Consider the following 17,679-nt stretch of genomic DNA (forward strand, 5'->3'; position numbering starts at 1 on the left):
TCTAATTTGGGCAACCTTTTGGATAAGGCCCGAATGTTGTACCGTAACTTTCAATACTGTAAACTTTCCCATACGTGTAGGACTGGAAATATACCAACTTATATTCCAGCAAAATCCCTCCATCTTTAGTTAATTAAAGCTGTAATTGAAGATTGAAATGTTCTGTTTTCTTCCACGAAAAAAAATCTGCCAGCTGCATGTTTGCCACGTATGATAAAAAATCCCATCTTGATAGGAGTAATATCCTTATCTATAATCAGGCTTTATTAGTATATATAATTACCTGATTTTATCCTGATTAGACGCCTATATCCCATTTTAAATTTCACTTTTTTAAGGATTTAGTGATCCGTAGACTATCCAAATTCCAAAGAAACGTACGTCACCTTAAAAACACCTCGCTCCTTCAAAAAAAGAAAATACACCCCACCTAGTCTCTCTCTGCCCAGAAATCTTGTCCTTGCTCTGTTGAACTCTCAGTCTTTCTTCATTGACATCCCTGAGTAAGTGATTTCTCTCTCCATTACTTTTTATTTTTATTTTTATTGTACTAGTTTTTTTGGCTGAACTGATTAGCAATTTTTAAATGGGGAGAAGTAAAAAGGGCCTGCAAATAATCCCAGAAATGATTGATCTTTTGAGGACTGTTCATTTAAGGAAGTCTTTTACAATTGTTTCAGCTTATTAGCAATTTCTATTCGAATAGAGGGAATAAGGGACTGAATTTAATGATAAAAAGATTAATCTTTTGTCGTTTTGATCATTGTTGAATGATCATATGAGGCAGGGGAAGTAGGAATTTTCTTGGGGTTTTTCAACTCGGTGTAAAGCACTTATCTTGTCAATTTGTTGATGATAGAATCGAAAGTTTGGCTTATCCTGCTTCATTTGTCACTGGATTTTGTTGGAAGGCTTTTAATGCATAGGCGGCTAAAAAAGGCTCCATATTGCAATTGAATTATAATTTGCTTAATGACGTTTGTTCCTTCACATTCTTAGTTTTTCACTGATAGGATAAAGTAAACATATTTTTTAGGGGTATTATTTTTTTTAATCTATTTTATCAGAATTTTAGTGGAAGGAGGCCTTATTTATGTCTCGTTACATTTTTCCCCTTATTTGTTTTTGTTTTTTTCTTGATTTAATGAAAGCAGTTTATTTTAGCGTGTAAAGTTGTTATTAGATGGAGTTGCTTTATGAATGCAGCCTTTGGAATATGAAATTAATTTCCTGTTATTTTTTCTTTTTTGGTGTATTATCGTTCTTTATCTAATAAATTGATGCCATTTTCAGTTAATTGATACAGGTTGCAGAGTTTTGCATGCGATCATCACAATGAAGGCCTGGAAAATCTTATCGCTGTGCCTTTGTTTGAGTTTAGTCTTGAACGTTGTGGTAAACATGATTTTGCTCTGCCAACAATTTGTATAGCGTACATATAGTAGGAGCATATTGCAGCTTAATGGTTTTTATTGGGTTGCACGTCCTTGATTATAGTAGTCTGGGATATGGTGAAGCTGTATGTTTATTCATCATCTGATTGAACACGGATGCAGATTGCTGTGGGCCCGCCAACTTGTCCTGCAGATGTTGGTAGTGGGTGTGCTAGTGATTCAGATGAATGGCAAGGAGAATTCTTTCCAGGCATTCCTAAGATTAAATATGAGGTAAGGTAGGAAAAATGAAGGTTCTTGATTGATGAAAGTTGCATAGACTTTAAACCATATGAATACGCTGTACTTAGGAGTAGTTTCAAAATACATCTACACCGGAATTCGATGGTTTGGAGGAACTTGTCTTATGCATTCACTTCTTTCTGTAGGGTCCTAAGAGCAAGAACCCACTTGCATACAAATGGTACAATGCAGATGAGGAGATTCTTGGAAAAAAGATGAAGGTTAGTTTTCAGAAACTTTTTACCATTTTCTGAATTCGAATTCCCACGTATATTTACCCTAACCCAGCCTCCAACTCCCCCCAACCAAAAAATGTCATTTCAAGTTGCTTAGTAACGGCATCCATGAACTCACTATTTGCATCTAGGATTGGATGAGATTCAGTGTTGCATTTTGGCATACATTTCGTGGGACTGGAGCTGACCCATTTGGTGCACCTACAAAACTTTGGCCGTGGGAGGACGGTACCAATTCCTTGGCCATGGCTAAGAGAAGAAGTAAGATAAACAATTTGTTACTCTTCTGAATTATTACTTGTCGTAACTGTACAATCTTTAAAATAGGTAATTTTCACATTATGTTTGTATGATTCAGTGAGAGCAAACTTTGAGTTCTTGGAAAAGCTTGGACTTGATCGATGGTGTTTTCATGATAGGGACATTGCTCCGGATGGTAAAACAATTGAGGTAAGATATTTTACGTTCTTATATGTTTATTATACTCCATTTTATTTTTAGGACACAAGTAAGAGATTGTTGTACAGAGGTCACTTGGACCGTGTTGGATGCTTACACAAACTTAATAGCAGAGTCGAGTCAGTATGGCTAAAGGTTGAAAAGTTTCTTAGTTTGGTATTCTCACTATTGGCTTGACCATTGTTCTGGATAGGACGAAATTGATATTATCCAGGTAGCAATTTCTGGAGGTAGCAATTTCTGGAGTTCATAATATAGTTAACTGGCCAAATATTGTTAAATTCACTTCTTATGGTTTTTTTGCAATTTGGAATTTTATTATCAGTAAATTTATCCGAAAGAGCCGTTAATTTCACTGTTTATGATGCAGGAAACCAATGCCAACTTGGATGAAGTGGTAGCTCTTGCAAAAGAGCTTCAGGTAATTTCTAACTGATCAAGTATATATCATACGTTCTATACAGTAATCAAAATATAAGATTTCATTTTAAGCAACAAAAAAGCTGTTTTGTCATTCTGTCTTTTTAGGCTTTTAGTCTTCTGCTTTGAGATGGATCTCTTGCTAGAGAATATGTTGTAATGATCAGTCTGTATTATTCTCTGTTCTCCCTGTTGGATCCTTGATAAGTATTAATTATTTCGTTTTCTTCTGGTTTAATTCTCTCTCTTATTTCTTGTGTAACTCGTCAGGGGACGAAGATTCGTCCTTTGTGGGGCACAGCCCAGTTGTTTCTGCATCCTCGCTTCATGCATGGTGCTGCTACCAGGTAATCATGCTCTCTAATGGATTTAATGATCTCAAAATTATCAATGATGAGCTCATATTCTTTTAATTCTTGAAGTACAGCTCTGAATTAGGTGTATATGCCTATTCTGCAGCACAAGTTAAGAAAGCCATCGAGGTGTGTTTCTCATTTTGGTGTTGATAATCCTTGAAATTGCCTTGCCTTGTTGTTTATTATTATGTGTTCAAGTGTGAGGTATGGGACAAAAAATCTTTACTTCAGTGGTGAGAGTATGAAAGGGGATACTGATAGATCTCACATCTGATGCTATGGGTTGCATGTGTTGGTTAAGTGCAACTGCTCTTTACATGTCAATTGCACTTGCCTGCTTCTGTCAAATTGATTTTGCTGGTTTTAATTCTGCAGGTCACTCATTATCTTGGTGGGGAAAATTATGTTTTCTGGGGTGGTAGAGAGGGCTATCAAACCCTTGTGAACACTGATATGGAAAGAGAGCTGAATCATTTGGTAATTTCTTTGTCGGCCTTTTTGTGGAGCAACTGCTAAAACTTATATTTCTGTACAACGTCTTCATTTTCATCTCTTGCTATTTTGTCTATTAGTTTTTATCAAACAGATCCAGCTAAACATTACCACAGACTAAAGAATTTATTCTCTTTGTGGTTATGCAACCTAGTACATTGTTTCATGCCTGTAACATTTGTTATCTACTAGCTAAGTATAACAATTAGTTGGATCTCTTCGCAGGCAAGGTTTCTTGAAGCTGCTGTTGCCTACAAGAAGAAGATTGGTTTCAATGGTATTTTTCTCCATTCACTTTGTTGAGTATATATTTTAATTTGATTGATTTATGAGATGATGTGCTAAGGACTAGTGGTTTTGAAGTAGAAACTGTGTTTTAGCATTCCTATGTGCTTATTATCTCTTTGCCTTGACTTACCTAATTCTTTTTCATTATTCACAGGGACCTTTCTCATTGAGCCTAAGCCTCAAGAGCCTACAAAACACCAGTGCGTTTATGTTTTAATGTTTGATTATGCATTTTAGTCCATAATTTTGAGCATATTCATTTGTTTTGATGGATGGCAGGTACGATTGGGATGCTGCAACATCAGCTAATTTCTTGCGCAAATATGGCCTCATAGGTGAGTTTTACGCTCTTGTAGCCCCTATTTTACTAGTAAATGTGCGTATTATTTCTCTTGGAGTGAGTGTTGAAAGTCAAAAGTCCATTGCATCATCATGCTCCAATCTTGATTTGTCATTGTTTCTGGTATCTTTTGAGATATCAGTGTTCTGCAATTGTGCTTGCCCGCATAGAAAAACTCTGTAATTGCAGCTAATCGAATCATAAATAAGCATCATGTATACCCTTGAGGACAGTGGAAGAGATAACTTTGCTTTATGATGGTTCTTGTCTTGATATTCGCTGCTTGTACCACCTTATGCAGATGAATTCAAACTGAATATTGAATGCAACCATGCCACATTATCTGGTCACAGGTTTGAAAATTTCCTGATTTCGACATTCTAGTTGAAATCTCCACTTTAGCTGGCTTTTCAGTTGATTTGAATTCCGAAGCGAACAAACGCAATGAGTTGTTTTTACATGCTCCTGTTTGTGTTGCAGCTGTCATCATGAACTTGAAACTGCTAGAATAAATGGTTTGCTGGGAAATATTGATGCAAACAGTGGTGACCCTCAAACTGGTACATGAAGTTCATGATATCGACTTGTTCTTTTGGTCATGGCAGAGACTTGTTTATCCTGTGAAAATAATTTTTTTGCTATAGGTTGGGACACAGATCAATTTCTAATGGATATCCAGGAAGCAACCTTGGTTATGCTCAGTGTTATTAGAAATGTATGAACAGGATAGTCTATCTCTTGAACATATTAAAATTGATGGCAAATGTTAAATGATCACTGTTTAACGCTTTACTGTTGATTACAGGGAGGATTAGCACCAGGAGGGTTCAATTTTGATGCCAAATTGTTAGTTTCTTCTCCCACTTTGTTGTTTTAGTCTCATTTCTTTTGCCAATGCATATCCTGTTAATTACCATGGATTTATTTGTAATTTTTGTCCAGTATGTTTAGATGGAATGGGTGCAACTCGGTTTAGTAGTGCTTTGAAAAAAAAATTGTAGTCAGTGCATAAGTGGGAGACAACTCAAATTTGTAAACTTCTTTGCACAATTATACGAACGATTTTGATATGGTGGAATTGAAAGTAAACCCACGCCATTATGGAAAAATGCAGAATATATTTGGCCTCTCTGGCCTTTATTTCCGTGGATGAACCTTGCCTTGCAATGAAGATTCTATTTAGAATTTTGCTTCACAATTTTATTCTTCGCTATTTATCAGGCGAAGGGAGAGCACAGATGTTGAGGATTTGTTCATTGGCCACATTGCTGGAATGGATACTCTTGCACGTGGTCTTCGAAATGCTGCAAAGCTGATTGAGGTGATGTTTCTTACTGGATAATTACTTTTTTACTTTCACCTCTCCCTTTCTAAAGATGCTTAAACTTTTTAAGCAAACAATGACGTTTGTTTTGGGGCATTGATCCTGAAAACAGGATGGCTCTTTGGATGAAATTATTCGCAAGAGATATCAAAGTTTTGATACAGAACTGGGAGCCCAGATCGAGGTGACATCTTTGGATTAAGTTTTTAACTGATGCTTTGACTAGTCATCACTTTGCTTCCTTTTATCTGAAATGAATTACTGATAATGTGTCATAACAGGCCGGGAAGGCGGATTTCGAACTGCTTGAGAAGAAAGCCAAGGAGTGGGGAGAACCCAAAGTTCCTTCTGCCAAGCAGGTAAGTCTTGACAAGAACAGTTCTTATAACGACTGTTAGTGCATTTTGCTGTTTCACTGACTGAATTTCTTGTAAATTGCTCTAGGAACTTGCGGAGATGATTCTCCAGGCTGCATTATAGAAGAGAGTCGTTCAACTAAAAACCACCTTTACTCAAAAATTCTGTCCCACCTCCGGAGTTCGTCCTCCATGCCCCTTGTTCTAGAGAATAATCCCTGGTGCCTTTTAGCAGCAGTACCGGGTTGTAGTGCCGAAGAGTCGATGACACATCTCAGCATTATCTTTTATATTTTTCCTTGTGTAGTTAGCTAAAGACTACTATTTAGCTATGTTTTCAGAACCGGACCGGATAGCGACTCGGCCGAGGTCAGGGGTCAGGGGTCAATGGGTTCGACCGGGGGTCGATAGGGGTCGAACCGGATGACGTCATAAATAAAAATTATTTTAAAATTAAAATGTTATATATATAATATCTAATAATATATTGATATTAATAAAGGCATATTCATATATATTTGATGTTTCAAATATATTTAACAAGAAAATACAAAGAAATTAGAACAATCAAGTAGCAATTTATATTATTTAATAAATATTAACAAGTTTAGAATTAAAATTATGAATTTAATTGAAAAATAACATCAAATTTTAGGACAATATTTATAAAGTATCAAATATTTGAGGTATATCAATAAGTTTTAACAATTTAGGGGGTCAAAACATAATATTAAAAAGTTTGAATTTTTTTTTTAAAAAAATACTGTTGAACCGGAAAAACCGGTTTTTTCCTGGTCAAACCCGGTCAAACCCGGTTTTTGACCGGCTTTGACCGGGTTTTAAATTTCCGGTTTTCTAATGTGACTCGGACCGGCTACCTGGCCGGTTCCCGGTTCAACCGGTTCGACCGCCCGGTCCGGTCCGAGTTTGAAAACAGAGCTATTTAGTCGATAATTGATGACATAGCTCTCTGTGATCTGAACCCCCATCTCTCTCTCTCTCTCTCTCTCTCTCTAGTATTGGTGAAAGCCAATGCATGTTTGAATTCAACTTGCCTCCTAATTTTTTGATCCAAACAGCTTTCTAGATACCATTAGTCCCAATGTAGCATTTTGCTACTGCTTCAAGGAAAGTTAAACCTATTAAGCTTCTTCCGTGTTGGCAAGAAATAATCAAAAGACACGGGAGGTACCCTTTAACTGCAAAGCAGTTATGCGAGTTGATTGATGGGCAGTGGAGGTTACAAAAGGAAGCATGTTACTGTAACGTCTTATTCAAAGCAAACTCATGATACAAGTCTGCAGTGACAATCCTTTAAATCCTGAATAGAATGCTACTAATTGAACAAGATAGAGGGAAAAATGCATTTGCAAAGTGGAAGTTGAAAGAGCGAATCTGAGATGCATGGTACGAGTACGCATTAGATGGATGTCAACGAAGCACCAAAGAAATACACAGACAAGGACCTGAAAATAGCAAAAACCCTGAGACCTACCACCACTAAGAATCAGCAATGTGTGATCAGAAGTCCAAAGAAGTTACGGCAAAAATCCACAAAGCAAGAGAAATCAAAAGAGGAGTGCATACGCATCCATAACAAAAGATACAAAACTGCTCTGGAACTAAGAGCTTAGTAAGCCGGAAAAGTATAATTGCCTCTCTGTAATGACAACTTAGGCGTGCAAAGGCAAGCAATTGAATTTCAGAGAGCTGTAATGCACATAGAGTTGCATTGGTCAGGCAAGAAACAAAGAAAACATGTAACGATAAACATCTCATTCAATCCCAACTCGAGAAAAGAGTTTGCACTGACAAACCTTTAAATCCTGAGTAAAACAGCTGTGCGTACTAATTAATTTGGACAGAAAGTTCCACGGAGGAAAAGATGTTTTTACACAAAGAGAAGTTGGGAAGGGCAACCTATGAGATGGGTTATCAATTACATTTACACAACAAACAGGAGTAAAGACGTCAAAAAAGAAGCCAAAGGAAACACATGTAAGGACCTTAAAGTGTAACAATAGCCTGAGATGAACTACTAACTAGAAATCAAAGGTGAGATATCGAAAGTCCAATGAAGTTACATTGAAAATTCACAGAGGAAGAGAAGTTAAAAGAGAAGCCCATAGCTACATGTATCAAAGGACATAGTACTGCACACTGGACGTAATTAGCCTCTCTATAATGTCAGTCAACTGAGATACGTTAAGGCAAGCGATTGAATTATAGAGTGCTAGCTGTGCTGGAATGATATAAGCAATACAGGCATTTCCAAAAAGATCATGTAATGAGAGATCACCCGCATCATGTTAGTCTAGATTAGTCTAGTCTATCCCCTTCGTTTTTCCTCTTCCCCTCTTGGTGTTCAAAATCAAATGTGAGTACAAACTCGTGAGACAGCAGTTGGTCGACACTGGCCCTGTCAGCTGGACTCCGCTGGAGACACAACTCGATGAAATGCCGGAAAGGTGGCCATGCTTCGGGGGGTGCTCGAGGAGGATTCGGCATCCCAGCCATAAAAAATGGCAGGGAAACACCCTTGGTATCCTTCCTCTTGTCATAGTCAATGGGAAATTTCCCCAAATAGAACTCGAGCAGACACATCCCAAGACTCCACACATCCCAATTCTCCACCCCTTCAACAGACAAACGCACCGTATAACTCAAGAGCTCAGGGGCCACGTACCGTTCCGCTTCTACATTTGGCACGGGCTGGCAATCTAGATCAAACAAGAGATCCTTAGGAGCCCCGACATCACCAATCTTAAAAGCCATATCAGCGTCGTCGTAGAATATATTGGAAGGACTGAGAAATTTGAAGACAATGTTCTTCTTCCTCAGGTATTGCAGGCCAAACAAGATGTTATCCGCAATATGGGAAAGTATTTCCATATCATGAGTTTGGAAGCCGCTGAGAGGGGAGGTCATGAGGTCATACAACAAGCGGCTGTAACCTCGCTCTGTTTGAACCCCGTGACATTTGACGATGGATCGATACTCAAGTGTGGGAGCAAGGGCCATGTACTCCCTCACCCTATTTTGGCAGCGCTGGTGGTCATGGATGCGAACAGCTTTCAGCGCGTAAAGTCGGCCGGTGGGTTTGTGTCGGACCCTGTCGACATATCCGATGGAGCCCCAGCCCAAGCGCGTGTCATATTCGTAGTCGGCTAGGTATATGGTTGGCACCCCCGGCGGAGGATCCACCATCGGCAGCCACCAATTGCTTGGTGGAGTCATTTCTCTCTGGCTCTGCCGTTCATCTTCGGCCAAGGTTTTCATCTTCTTCCCCTCGTCCTCGGCCACTTGCATCCTCTTCTTCCTCTCGTCGTCCTCCGCCTTTTGTTTCGTCTCCGCCTCCGTCCCTGTCTCGCTCTTCTTCTCCTCCTCCTCCTCTGCCGCTTGCCTCTTTTTTGGCTCCTCGGCCGCTGTCAGCCCCTCAATCTCCTCAGTGGACGACGCCTAGCGCAGCAATCGAATTGGAAACCAGAATGTAGGTTAATTGCACATAAAATAAATTGAACGATAGCGGTTCCCGCCACTTAATGCAGGATCGTATGGCATTGAGACACGAAACCAGCTCAATCTCCACACCTTATTTATTAGAGGCTTTGAATGATTATTTATTTGTTAAAGGCTAAAAGCGGGCATGAGAAGTCGCTTGGGCCCTTTAGAATTTCGATAAAAGTTCAAACACTTTCTTAGTGTTTAGGGGTGCTTCCGTAAAAATATACTACCAACGATTTTGCATTTGATTTGCCCATGCTTAGTTACTTTTCTAACCTTTAACCTCTTGCATTTCATTTTTTTTTTTCCTTTTGCATTTAATTACGCAGCAAAGTATCCAAAAATTCATCAAAACATAACAATTAAAGACAATTATAATTCCAATCGATATTTAATGACGGAAGCAAAGCTTACAAATCACCTAATTAACCACATCAAATGCTAATTAGCTTGGTTGAGTGAGACTTGTCAACACCGTCTCTGTTAAGCTCTTCAAGTAATTAGAGGTTCAACTCTTATCTTCAACTTGAATCACTGAGCGTGCAAATCCCTGTCGTAGTATGGTTAGCATTCAACTGCAATTTAATTTTTGTTTCTATCTTCACCAGTGAAAGTGGAACATACTTGCACTTTGCACATAATTCCGCGACTAATCCCACTTGATCAAAAAGTTCATCAATATTCACCATCCGCTATTAAGGCCATCGCATTCATGACAATCATCCGCACAAATCTTGACATTATACCTTTCTTTTTGCAAATACTTTTCCCTACAAAAATTTTCAAAACATTCATCCACCCCACAAATATATTTTCACACACATTTTTATTCAAATCAATACTTTCACGAACAAATTCTTCCTCACCAATCATCCCAAATAAAGTATGCAAATTAAAAAATTTTCAAAGAGCCATATCAAAATTTTCAAAAACCTCTTCCATGTCAATTTTGAATAGGAAACAACTGGATTTGACGTGAGATCCTGCAGTGGAAACATCCCTTGTATATAGGGCAGCAGAAAGGAAACAAAAACTACTTTAGGTTCGACATCGCATTTCTACATGAGCATTCGGGGACTCCACATTTCTCGGCTTGTCTCTGAAAAGTAGCACAGCTGCAACTTAGTCAAATAAGCAGCATCCAAAACCCTGAGTAGGATGCTGTAGTTCAAGTGTGCTATCAAAATTCCCGAGGTCCTTTCATCACTAAGATTTGGGTTACAGACTACTGCGGTTGCAGCACATGAAATTGTATTGGTATCACCACTCCCTTGCCCTTGCCCTTGCCGTAGTCCATTCCAGCGTGGCTGTAGCATACCAGCTCTGATTTCTAGACTGGTAGCCTTTGAATGGCACTACTGTTTTCTTCCCATACGCAAAGAAATTAAGAAAATGGAAAATCAACCCACCATTTGGCTAGCCTACAATAGAACTGCACACTGCTACATTTGATGTATGAATGTGATAATCAATGGCCAATGAAGAGAATCACAAGAAATACTTAACATTTTCCCAAAAAGTGACTACTATACAAATTACACCCTTACGGCATTCACAGTAGATTACACTTATGCCATTTCACTATCCCTTCTATTATTATACACTCATTCACAATGAATTACACTCCACAGAGTATAATAACATGGATCCACAATCATATCAAATATTTAGTTTAATAATGCATAACTTATATCTCGTAAATAAATAAATTTATTATTTTAAAATTGATTATTTTTAAAACTACTAAAATTCTCATCGATAATGACAAAATACTGAAATTTTAAAAATTATGTAAAGAGGTTGAAGACAATGAATAAGGAAATAGAAGAAATAAAGTAGGAGATTGTGAGGTGAAATAAAAAAAAAAGAGTCCTGTGTATTTATAGTGAGAAAACTAAAATGTCCGTTGTCAATGTTTGTTGTAAAATGGCCAGAAAATGACCGTTGTAAATGGCTAGAAAATGCCTGTTGGAAAAAAAAAAAAAAAAAACAGAATTGAACGTTGTTGAGTAGATCTTTTCCCTTGTTATCATCATAGCCGAGTCCCACTTTTAGCTCTATTACATATTTACATGGTGCAAAACTAATGATGCCTGTAAGGGAGTGAGGCACGGACGGTTGAATGTTTTGTAACATTTTTTGAACGTTTTGTAATTTTATGTAAATTTCTTGTACATTTTTATAACAAAGATGTGATATTTTATTACTGTTTATGTGAGTCCCATCTGTAATAATTATATCTCCGTTATTGAATTTTGCAAGTAGATCAGATAGAGTTACACCTTATTCAGAAAATATTACATCATTCACAACGATTATTATTGACAATCATTAGTGCCCTTGATCCATGCGGATAATATTTATTACACAGCTCCAGTAGGTGTCCGTAATCATAGGGTGTAGCGGGGGTATAATAACCCCTCATTGTAGTTGCTCTCAGAGGACCTCTAGGCCTCTGGCGTAGGATGTTGATCAACGATCATCCTCTTGAAAATGTGCAAATACTAAATCAAACAGAAACCAGTAAATTTACAAGCAAACCCGTCCCACCATTTTTTTTTGGTCCCACCACGTTAGTAATTGAACCAGCATAGGATGATTCAAAACATACATCCACGAAGAAAAAATCTTTTCTTATTACGAAAAAAAAACATTACAAGATTACAACTTTATTTCCACATTCAACTCTTGTAATACCATGTTATGTTATGTTATGTTAATTAAAGAGAGACCAATTATACATAAATAAAATAATATGTTGTGTTAATATTATTTTGTGTTTGATATAGTACCATGTTGATATTTGAATTAGTTGAATTTTTGGACCCCATTACTAAAGTAAAATAACTATGAAAAAAGATTAATTAATTAGAACAAAAGCAAGAAATACAAAAGAATTGACTACAAATACTGAAAATTTTTAAATATTATGTCATTGCCCTTAAATATTTTAAAATATATTTATGAGCTTTTCTTACCATTTTGATTGTATGCACATGGCACAAACAAAAACGTACTTACCCAACAATTAAAGTGGTTTGAGATATATATAATAGTTATTTAAAATATCAAATTGACATCTTATAGTTAACAATAAAGGAGGAGGAATTCAGAAATTTCTAACAAATCTTTACCTAGTAATATTTCAAAGATCTACAAAAAAATTAATTAGTGAATATCAATGTGCTCTATGCTTTAAGATGAGTTAAAAATATATCTATTACTAAATATTGTGTAAGACTTAATATATGTATTTTTTTGTGAATAACTTTTATACTAAATATGTGTATCACCATGACCATGACAATTCTACTATGATGTCTATAAAGCAAGCTCCTAGCTAGGGAACTAGATGACTCCACAATCAGTGTTAAAGTAAGTAGTATCAACAAAAGACTAACTTGTGAAAACAACTAATACTAATCCCAAAGAAGACTCTTCTCAAAAGAACAATTACCGGACAATAGCACAGGGGACTAACTTACAAAGACTGGCTTGTCAATAAAACAACCACCGGAAAAGAGCCACATCTTAATGAAACATATGCAAGAAATTGTGACTCAGTAGTTCATCAACAGATGCTCTGGAGTTTACATCCCTAATCAAACATCGCTGAACAAAATCCCAGAACTGTGAGGTAGATTGGACAACTCAGGAACAACAAAGTCATTAATAATCTCGTTGTAAATCTGAAACTTATCAATGCGGGGAAAAGAGAAATGTCCCATATAAATTTCCAGCAATAAGATCCCCAAACTCCAAACATCACTTCTGTCTGTCGGTCGGTTTTTCGCATTTGATGTTGCAACATTTCGGGACTACAGTATTGAATAGTGCCGAGGACTGTCAAAATGTTTCTGACAGTTGCGCTGATTTCCTTTAAGATTTCAAAAACATAGGTCCATTTGAATTAGCTTTTTTTTGGGGGTGTTTTCTAAAAATTTTATTGTAGCGATGTATTTGAAAAACTGTTACTTATTTTGAAGGTGCTTTTAAGTAATATATGTTGGGGTATTTTTAGAATTTAAAAATTTTATGGTAATTTTAAAAAATGAAAAATAACATTACTGACCACTGGCATCCACCGCTACCACCCACCACCAACACCGCTTTCTTCCTCCTTTTCCCTTTTCTTCTTCTTCCTCTTCTCATCCCCTCTCTGATCACAACTAGAGGGAAGCGACCAAATCTAATCATGACTATTCGATTACAACTAGAGGGAGATCGCAACTAGAGAGTCACAATCGGAGTTCCTTGAGGTCGTGACCAGAGAGAACTATAGAGAGGGGAGGGGAAGGGGGTTTCGGCGGGAAAGGATAGAAGAGAAGAGAGAGGAAGGAAGAAATGAGCAAGGAGGAGGAAAGGAGGGGAGTAAGAATAAGAAGGCAGAAGAAAGGGGGGAAACAGTGAGAGGAGGAGGGAGGGAGTGATGCCCGTGGTAGGTGATGGCTGTAGGTGCCGATGGTAGGTGGTGTTGGTGGTGGGTGGTAAAAGAGTGAAAAAAGAAAGATGGTATAATTTTATTTATTTATTTATTTTTAAATGTATTTGAAAGTGTGTATGTTTTTTACAGGTTTGTTTGGATAGTGTATTATTTGAAATATTATTTGGAATAATTACTGTAGCACTTTTTGTGATATGATGTATGTGAGATAAAAAGGTGATTGGGAATATAAAAAGGTAGGTTGGAAAATATGTTTGTGATGCAAGCAAAACATTATTTGAAATAATTTTGGAAAATATTGTTTTTAGACTTGTATTTGGAGTGTTACTGTAGACTCCAAATACAAAAACCGTTTTTGAGAAACAAAAGAGTTTAGATGCCTCTCTTAAAACTAATTAGCTTGTAACAAGTCAACTCAATTCAAAATAAAAAAAAGTAAAAATTTATTTTAAAAAGAAAGAAGACATTGTGGTCCAAAAATGCCCCCCGTATGTTACATTAGGTAGTTAATATGTTATGTAAAACTATATTTTGTCATTTTAACAAAGCCAAAAGTGAGGGGTTGTAGGTACAAGTGCTAGCAAATGCAACATATCATTATATCAATTTCGGGCTTGTGCAACTATGTGCAATAGACTTCAATTAACACTCATATAGCAGCGGCAACAAACAATTAAAGAGTATACATATTAAATGGCATGCCCTGCTTTCAAATTTATGCATGATCGAACCTCCTGTTTTCACTTGTAGGCCATTATTTGGTATGATCAAGAAAAAATTGAGAATCTACAACTAAATAACATAATTCCTAAATTTGGACATCAGAAAAAAAAAATCTTTCCTCTTGCTTTAATTAAGATGCTCATGCTCAGAAATTTGTTGACAAGAATTAGAGAGCAATTTTCCTCGTCTTGAAGTGCACTCAAACCCTTAGCTACACAATAACTGCAAGTTCAAACTCTATTTCTCTTCGAAAAAAAAAATAATGTCAATTTCTCGATCTCTCAAGTATGATTTCTTTAACTTTTGGGTTGGACATATCAATCAGAAAAGGACACTTTTCTCATGGCAAATTAGATTTTTTAGTTCTAAATTGTGATTATATCTATTAATTCGTTTAACTAGTGATTTAGTTGATTGAGTTCACGCAATTGTCAAATGCCTTGTAAGATTTGAGGCTAATTCAATCATTTTCACCAGGCCTGATGTAAGCATTAGGCACCAAATTTTTGATAGGAGCTGTATTTTAAATGTTTGAAACCTTGAGAAGGACCCAATTCTAGACTTTCTTTCTCTGTTTTGAAAATTCTTTTTTAACCCTTCTATTCTTACTGCTTTGGACTTCTTTTTTGGCACAAGTCAAATTGTCGAGCTTTAAACTTTTTAGGTTTCCATCTTCTGTGGAACTGGTCAACTTTACGTTAGCTGTTGGGCAGATACTGGAGTTTGTGAGATAATCAATACGAGTAGTTTTACTTTTATGCTTCAAAATTGCCAGACATGTGTGTTGTTTTTTCAAGGAACGGATCCTTCTCCGCTTTGCAGCAATAGTGATTAGCAAGCGGAAACATTAAGAACATTAACTTGCGCCATACTTTGTTGTTCGACTTGCTCTACGAGGAACTTAGAAAAATACTAGTATAAATTATCTGAGCTAAAACTATCATTAAAGTCCCAATTTACCCCCAGTCCAGAAAGAATGTTTAAACATTTTCGGCACATTCTCTTTACTGTCGTTGGAGTATTTCATTGGATCTACAACTTTTTTTTCCCCTTTTAAGGAAGACTCAATTATTTTATAAGCGAAAAAGAGAAAAGTCGAGATCCAACTAAGAGTCTCATGATTTACAATATAGATTATAAACTCAATGGCTTGAACTTTTCATGTCAAAATAAGTTGACTGACCTATTAGCCACCAGTTATATAATATGACACTACTCAAATAATTTTCCAACGAGCTGCTTTCTTGGTACGATCTTTGCATTAATACATTAGGAGTCCAGTAGTCAGTCACCATATCCTCCTACAATATAAACACCATGTTGTCTCGGTGCATATTCTCATTCTCATCCCATTGCAGAAACGTCTTCATAAGATGGCATATTTACACCATTTCTGCTTCTTGCTCTCTCTGCCCCTTCTCATCAACTGCACAAATGCAGCTACTCTTACCATCCGAAACCAGTGCCCTTACACTGTCTGGGCTGCAGCTGTCCCCGGTGGTGGCCGGCGCCTAGACCGCGGCCAAACTTGGACCCTCAACGTAGCACCTCACAGGGCACAAGCCCGCATCTGGGCTCGAACCAAGTGCACTTTCAACCTAGAGCATTGAAGGCTCCCGGCGGCCGCAACAATCCATGCACAGTTTTCAAGACTGATCAATATTGTTGCAACTCCGGGACGTGTGGACCTACGAATTATTCGAGCCCTGATGCTTAAAGTTACCCCAAGGATGATCAAACTAGCTAGCACCTTCACTTGCCCTGGTGGAACTAATTATCGGGTGGTATTTTGTCCCTGAAAATTCACAAATGCAACAATAACAGTTGTTTTTGCTCGTGTATTCTTAGGAAAATTACGCACCGTGAAAGAATAAATCAAATAATGCAGCTCCTAATATAGAAGAATAGGAACGGTGCGTGAGCTGCTTGTTATGAGCATATGAATAAAACGAATTTTTAATTAGGCCAATGTTTCCACAGTCGTACAGTGACATTTTATGTTTACAATTCTTCACCAGTTCTTGATATGTATAAAAGGCTATAGTACTGAATGAGAAAATTGCTACTGTCGAGAACATTACAATTCCACGAACAAAGAACATTAGGATTTTTTTTTTTCATTGACTATGAAATAAGAAATTGGATCTATTGGCCTTTCTGCTTTCCTCAAATTTCAACTTGAATTTACTGTACTAAACGTCGTTCTTGTTCATCTGAACTCGAACTTCAAGCAGTATCTCATGTTAAGTCGCGAAATTCTAACCCAGATTCAAACCCTTTCACATCTTCCCCCCGGATTGATGCAAAACTCAAGTTTGTCTCGTGTCTTAAACTGTAAGAAAGCTCATCTTTCTTGATTTAGAATATGTAAGAAACGAGCTGAAAAGGTCACAACTATTGGCTCAATCGAGAGTCAGTTAACTCTTCTGTACAGATCATCGCTCAATTGATCAAATACTATAATACAATCCGTTAATCACACACCAACGTACTTATTTCGACTTATTTTTTTTTTGTTTTTAAAGGAAAAAATGTGTTAGGCCTAATATTAATTATATGTTACAGAAACTTCACAATTTACTGCTTTAAAGCATTTTTCTCTTTGAAATCTTCAAAAAAAACTTCCAGTTAAAAGTATAATAATCATCATACATTTAGTACAGTACTGCATTATCATAACTAATCTGCTTTTCTAAAGAGGGGAAAAGACAAAGTGAGAATTTGAGTTCTCTATTGACACTTACTTTAGAAATATTAGCGAGATTTGCATTATAGAAAATTTGACTAATTTCAAAAATCAAATAGAATACAGATTTCCAAAATGTTTCAGTTTCAAAATTGTAAAAATAAAAAAAAAATAGAAAAAAGAAAAACAATAAGTAAATCTACAAAATGTTACTACATTAGTAGTAAATAAGAAAAATTATCAAAAACCTTAGACATCCGCAACATCACTAAAATTCTTTCTATTCCGGGTCGGGTTTTCCATAACGGGCACCCATTTACGCCCTTCCCTTCCCGTCCATACCACGCCAAATCTTGCACCTATGGGCTCCCTCTT

General features: G+C 36.8%; 1 protein-coding gene across 2 annotated transcripts; it reads left to right on the top strand.

Annotated features, from left to right (window-relative positions):
- Nucleotides 1-304: 304 nt before the first annotated feature.
- On the top strand, nucleotides 305-6,257 carry LOC113692573 (xylose isomerase). 2 transcript variants are annotated; one of them, XM_027210990.2, is made up of 21 exons: nucleotides 305-503; nucleotides 1,294-1,395; nucleotides 1,557-1,667; nucleotides 1,823-1,897; nucleotides 2,044-2,173; nucleotides 2,271-2,362; nucleotides 2,742-2,792; nucleotides 3,062-3,138; nucleotides 3,219-3,273; nucleotides 3,523-3,624; nucleotides 3,865-3,916; nucleotides 4,082-4,127; nucleotides 4,207-4,262; nucleotides 4,569-4,620; nucleotides 4,748-4,827; nucleotides 4,912-4,982; nucleotides 5,073-5,113; nucleotides 5,489-5,588; nucleotides 5,704-5,775; nucleotides 5,873-5,950; nucleotides 6,036-6,257. In XM_027210990.2, exons 2-21 carry the CDS (start codon nucleotides 1,336-1,338, stop codon nucleotides 6,069-6,071), a joined length of 1,437 nt encoding a protein of 478 aa, XP_027066791.1. In that variant the 5' UTR covers nucleotides 305-503; nucleotides 1,294-1,335; the 3' UTR covers nucleotides 6,072-6,257. The 2 variants fall into 2 exon arrangements, with proteins under 2 accessions (XP_027066791.1, XP_027066792.1); XM_027210991.2 differs by having other exon boundaries at nucleotides 365-503; nucleotides 1,307-1,395.
- The last annotated feature ends 11,422 nt before the right edge of the window (nucleotides 6,258-17,679 follow it).

This window comes from Coffea arabica, chromosome 6c, assembly GCF_036785885.1.
Source record: "Coffea arabica cultivar ET-39 chromosome 6c, Coffea Arabica ET-39 HiFi, whole genome shotgun sequence".
Classification (NCBI taxonomy): Eukaryota; Viridiplantae; Streptophyta; class Magnoliopsida; order Gentianales; family Rubiaceae; genus Coffea; species Coffea arabica.

Coding starts and splice junctions, on each gene's coding strand:
- LOC113692573 (XM_027210990.2), top strand. CDS start 1,336: ATGAAGGCCTGGAAAATCTTATCGCTGTGCCTTTGTTTGAGTTTAGTC. Junction 2,174..2,270: donor GGCCATGGCTAAGAGAAGAA/GTAAGATAAACA, acceptor TGTATGATTCAG/TGAGAGCAAACTTTGAGTTC. Junction 4,128..4,206: donor CAAGAGCCTACAAAACACCA/GTGCGTTTATGT, acceptor GATGGATGGCAG/GTACGATTGGGATGCTGCAA.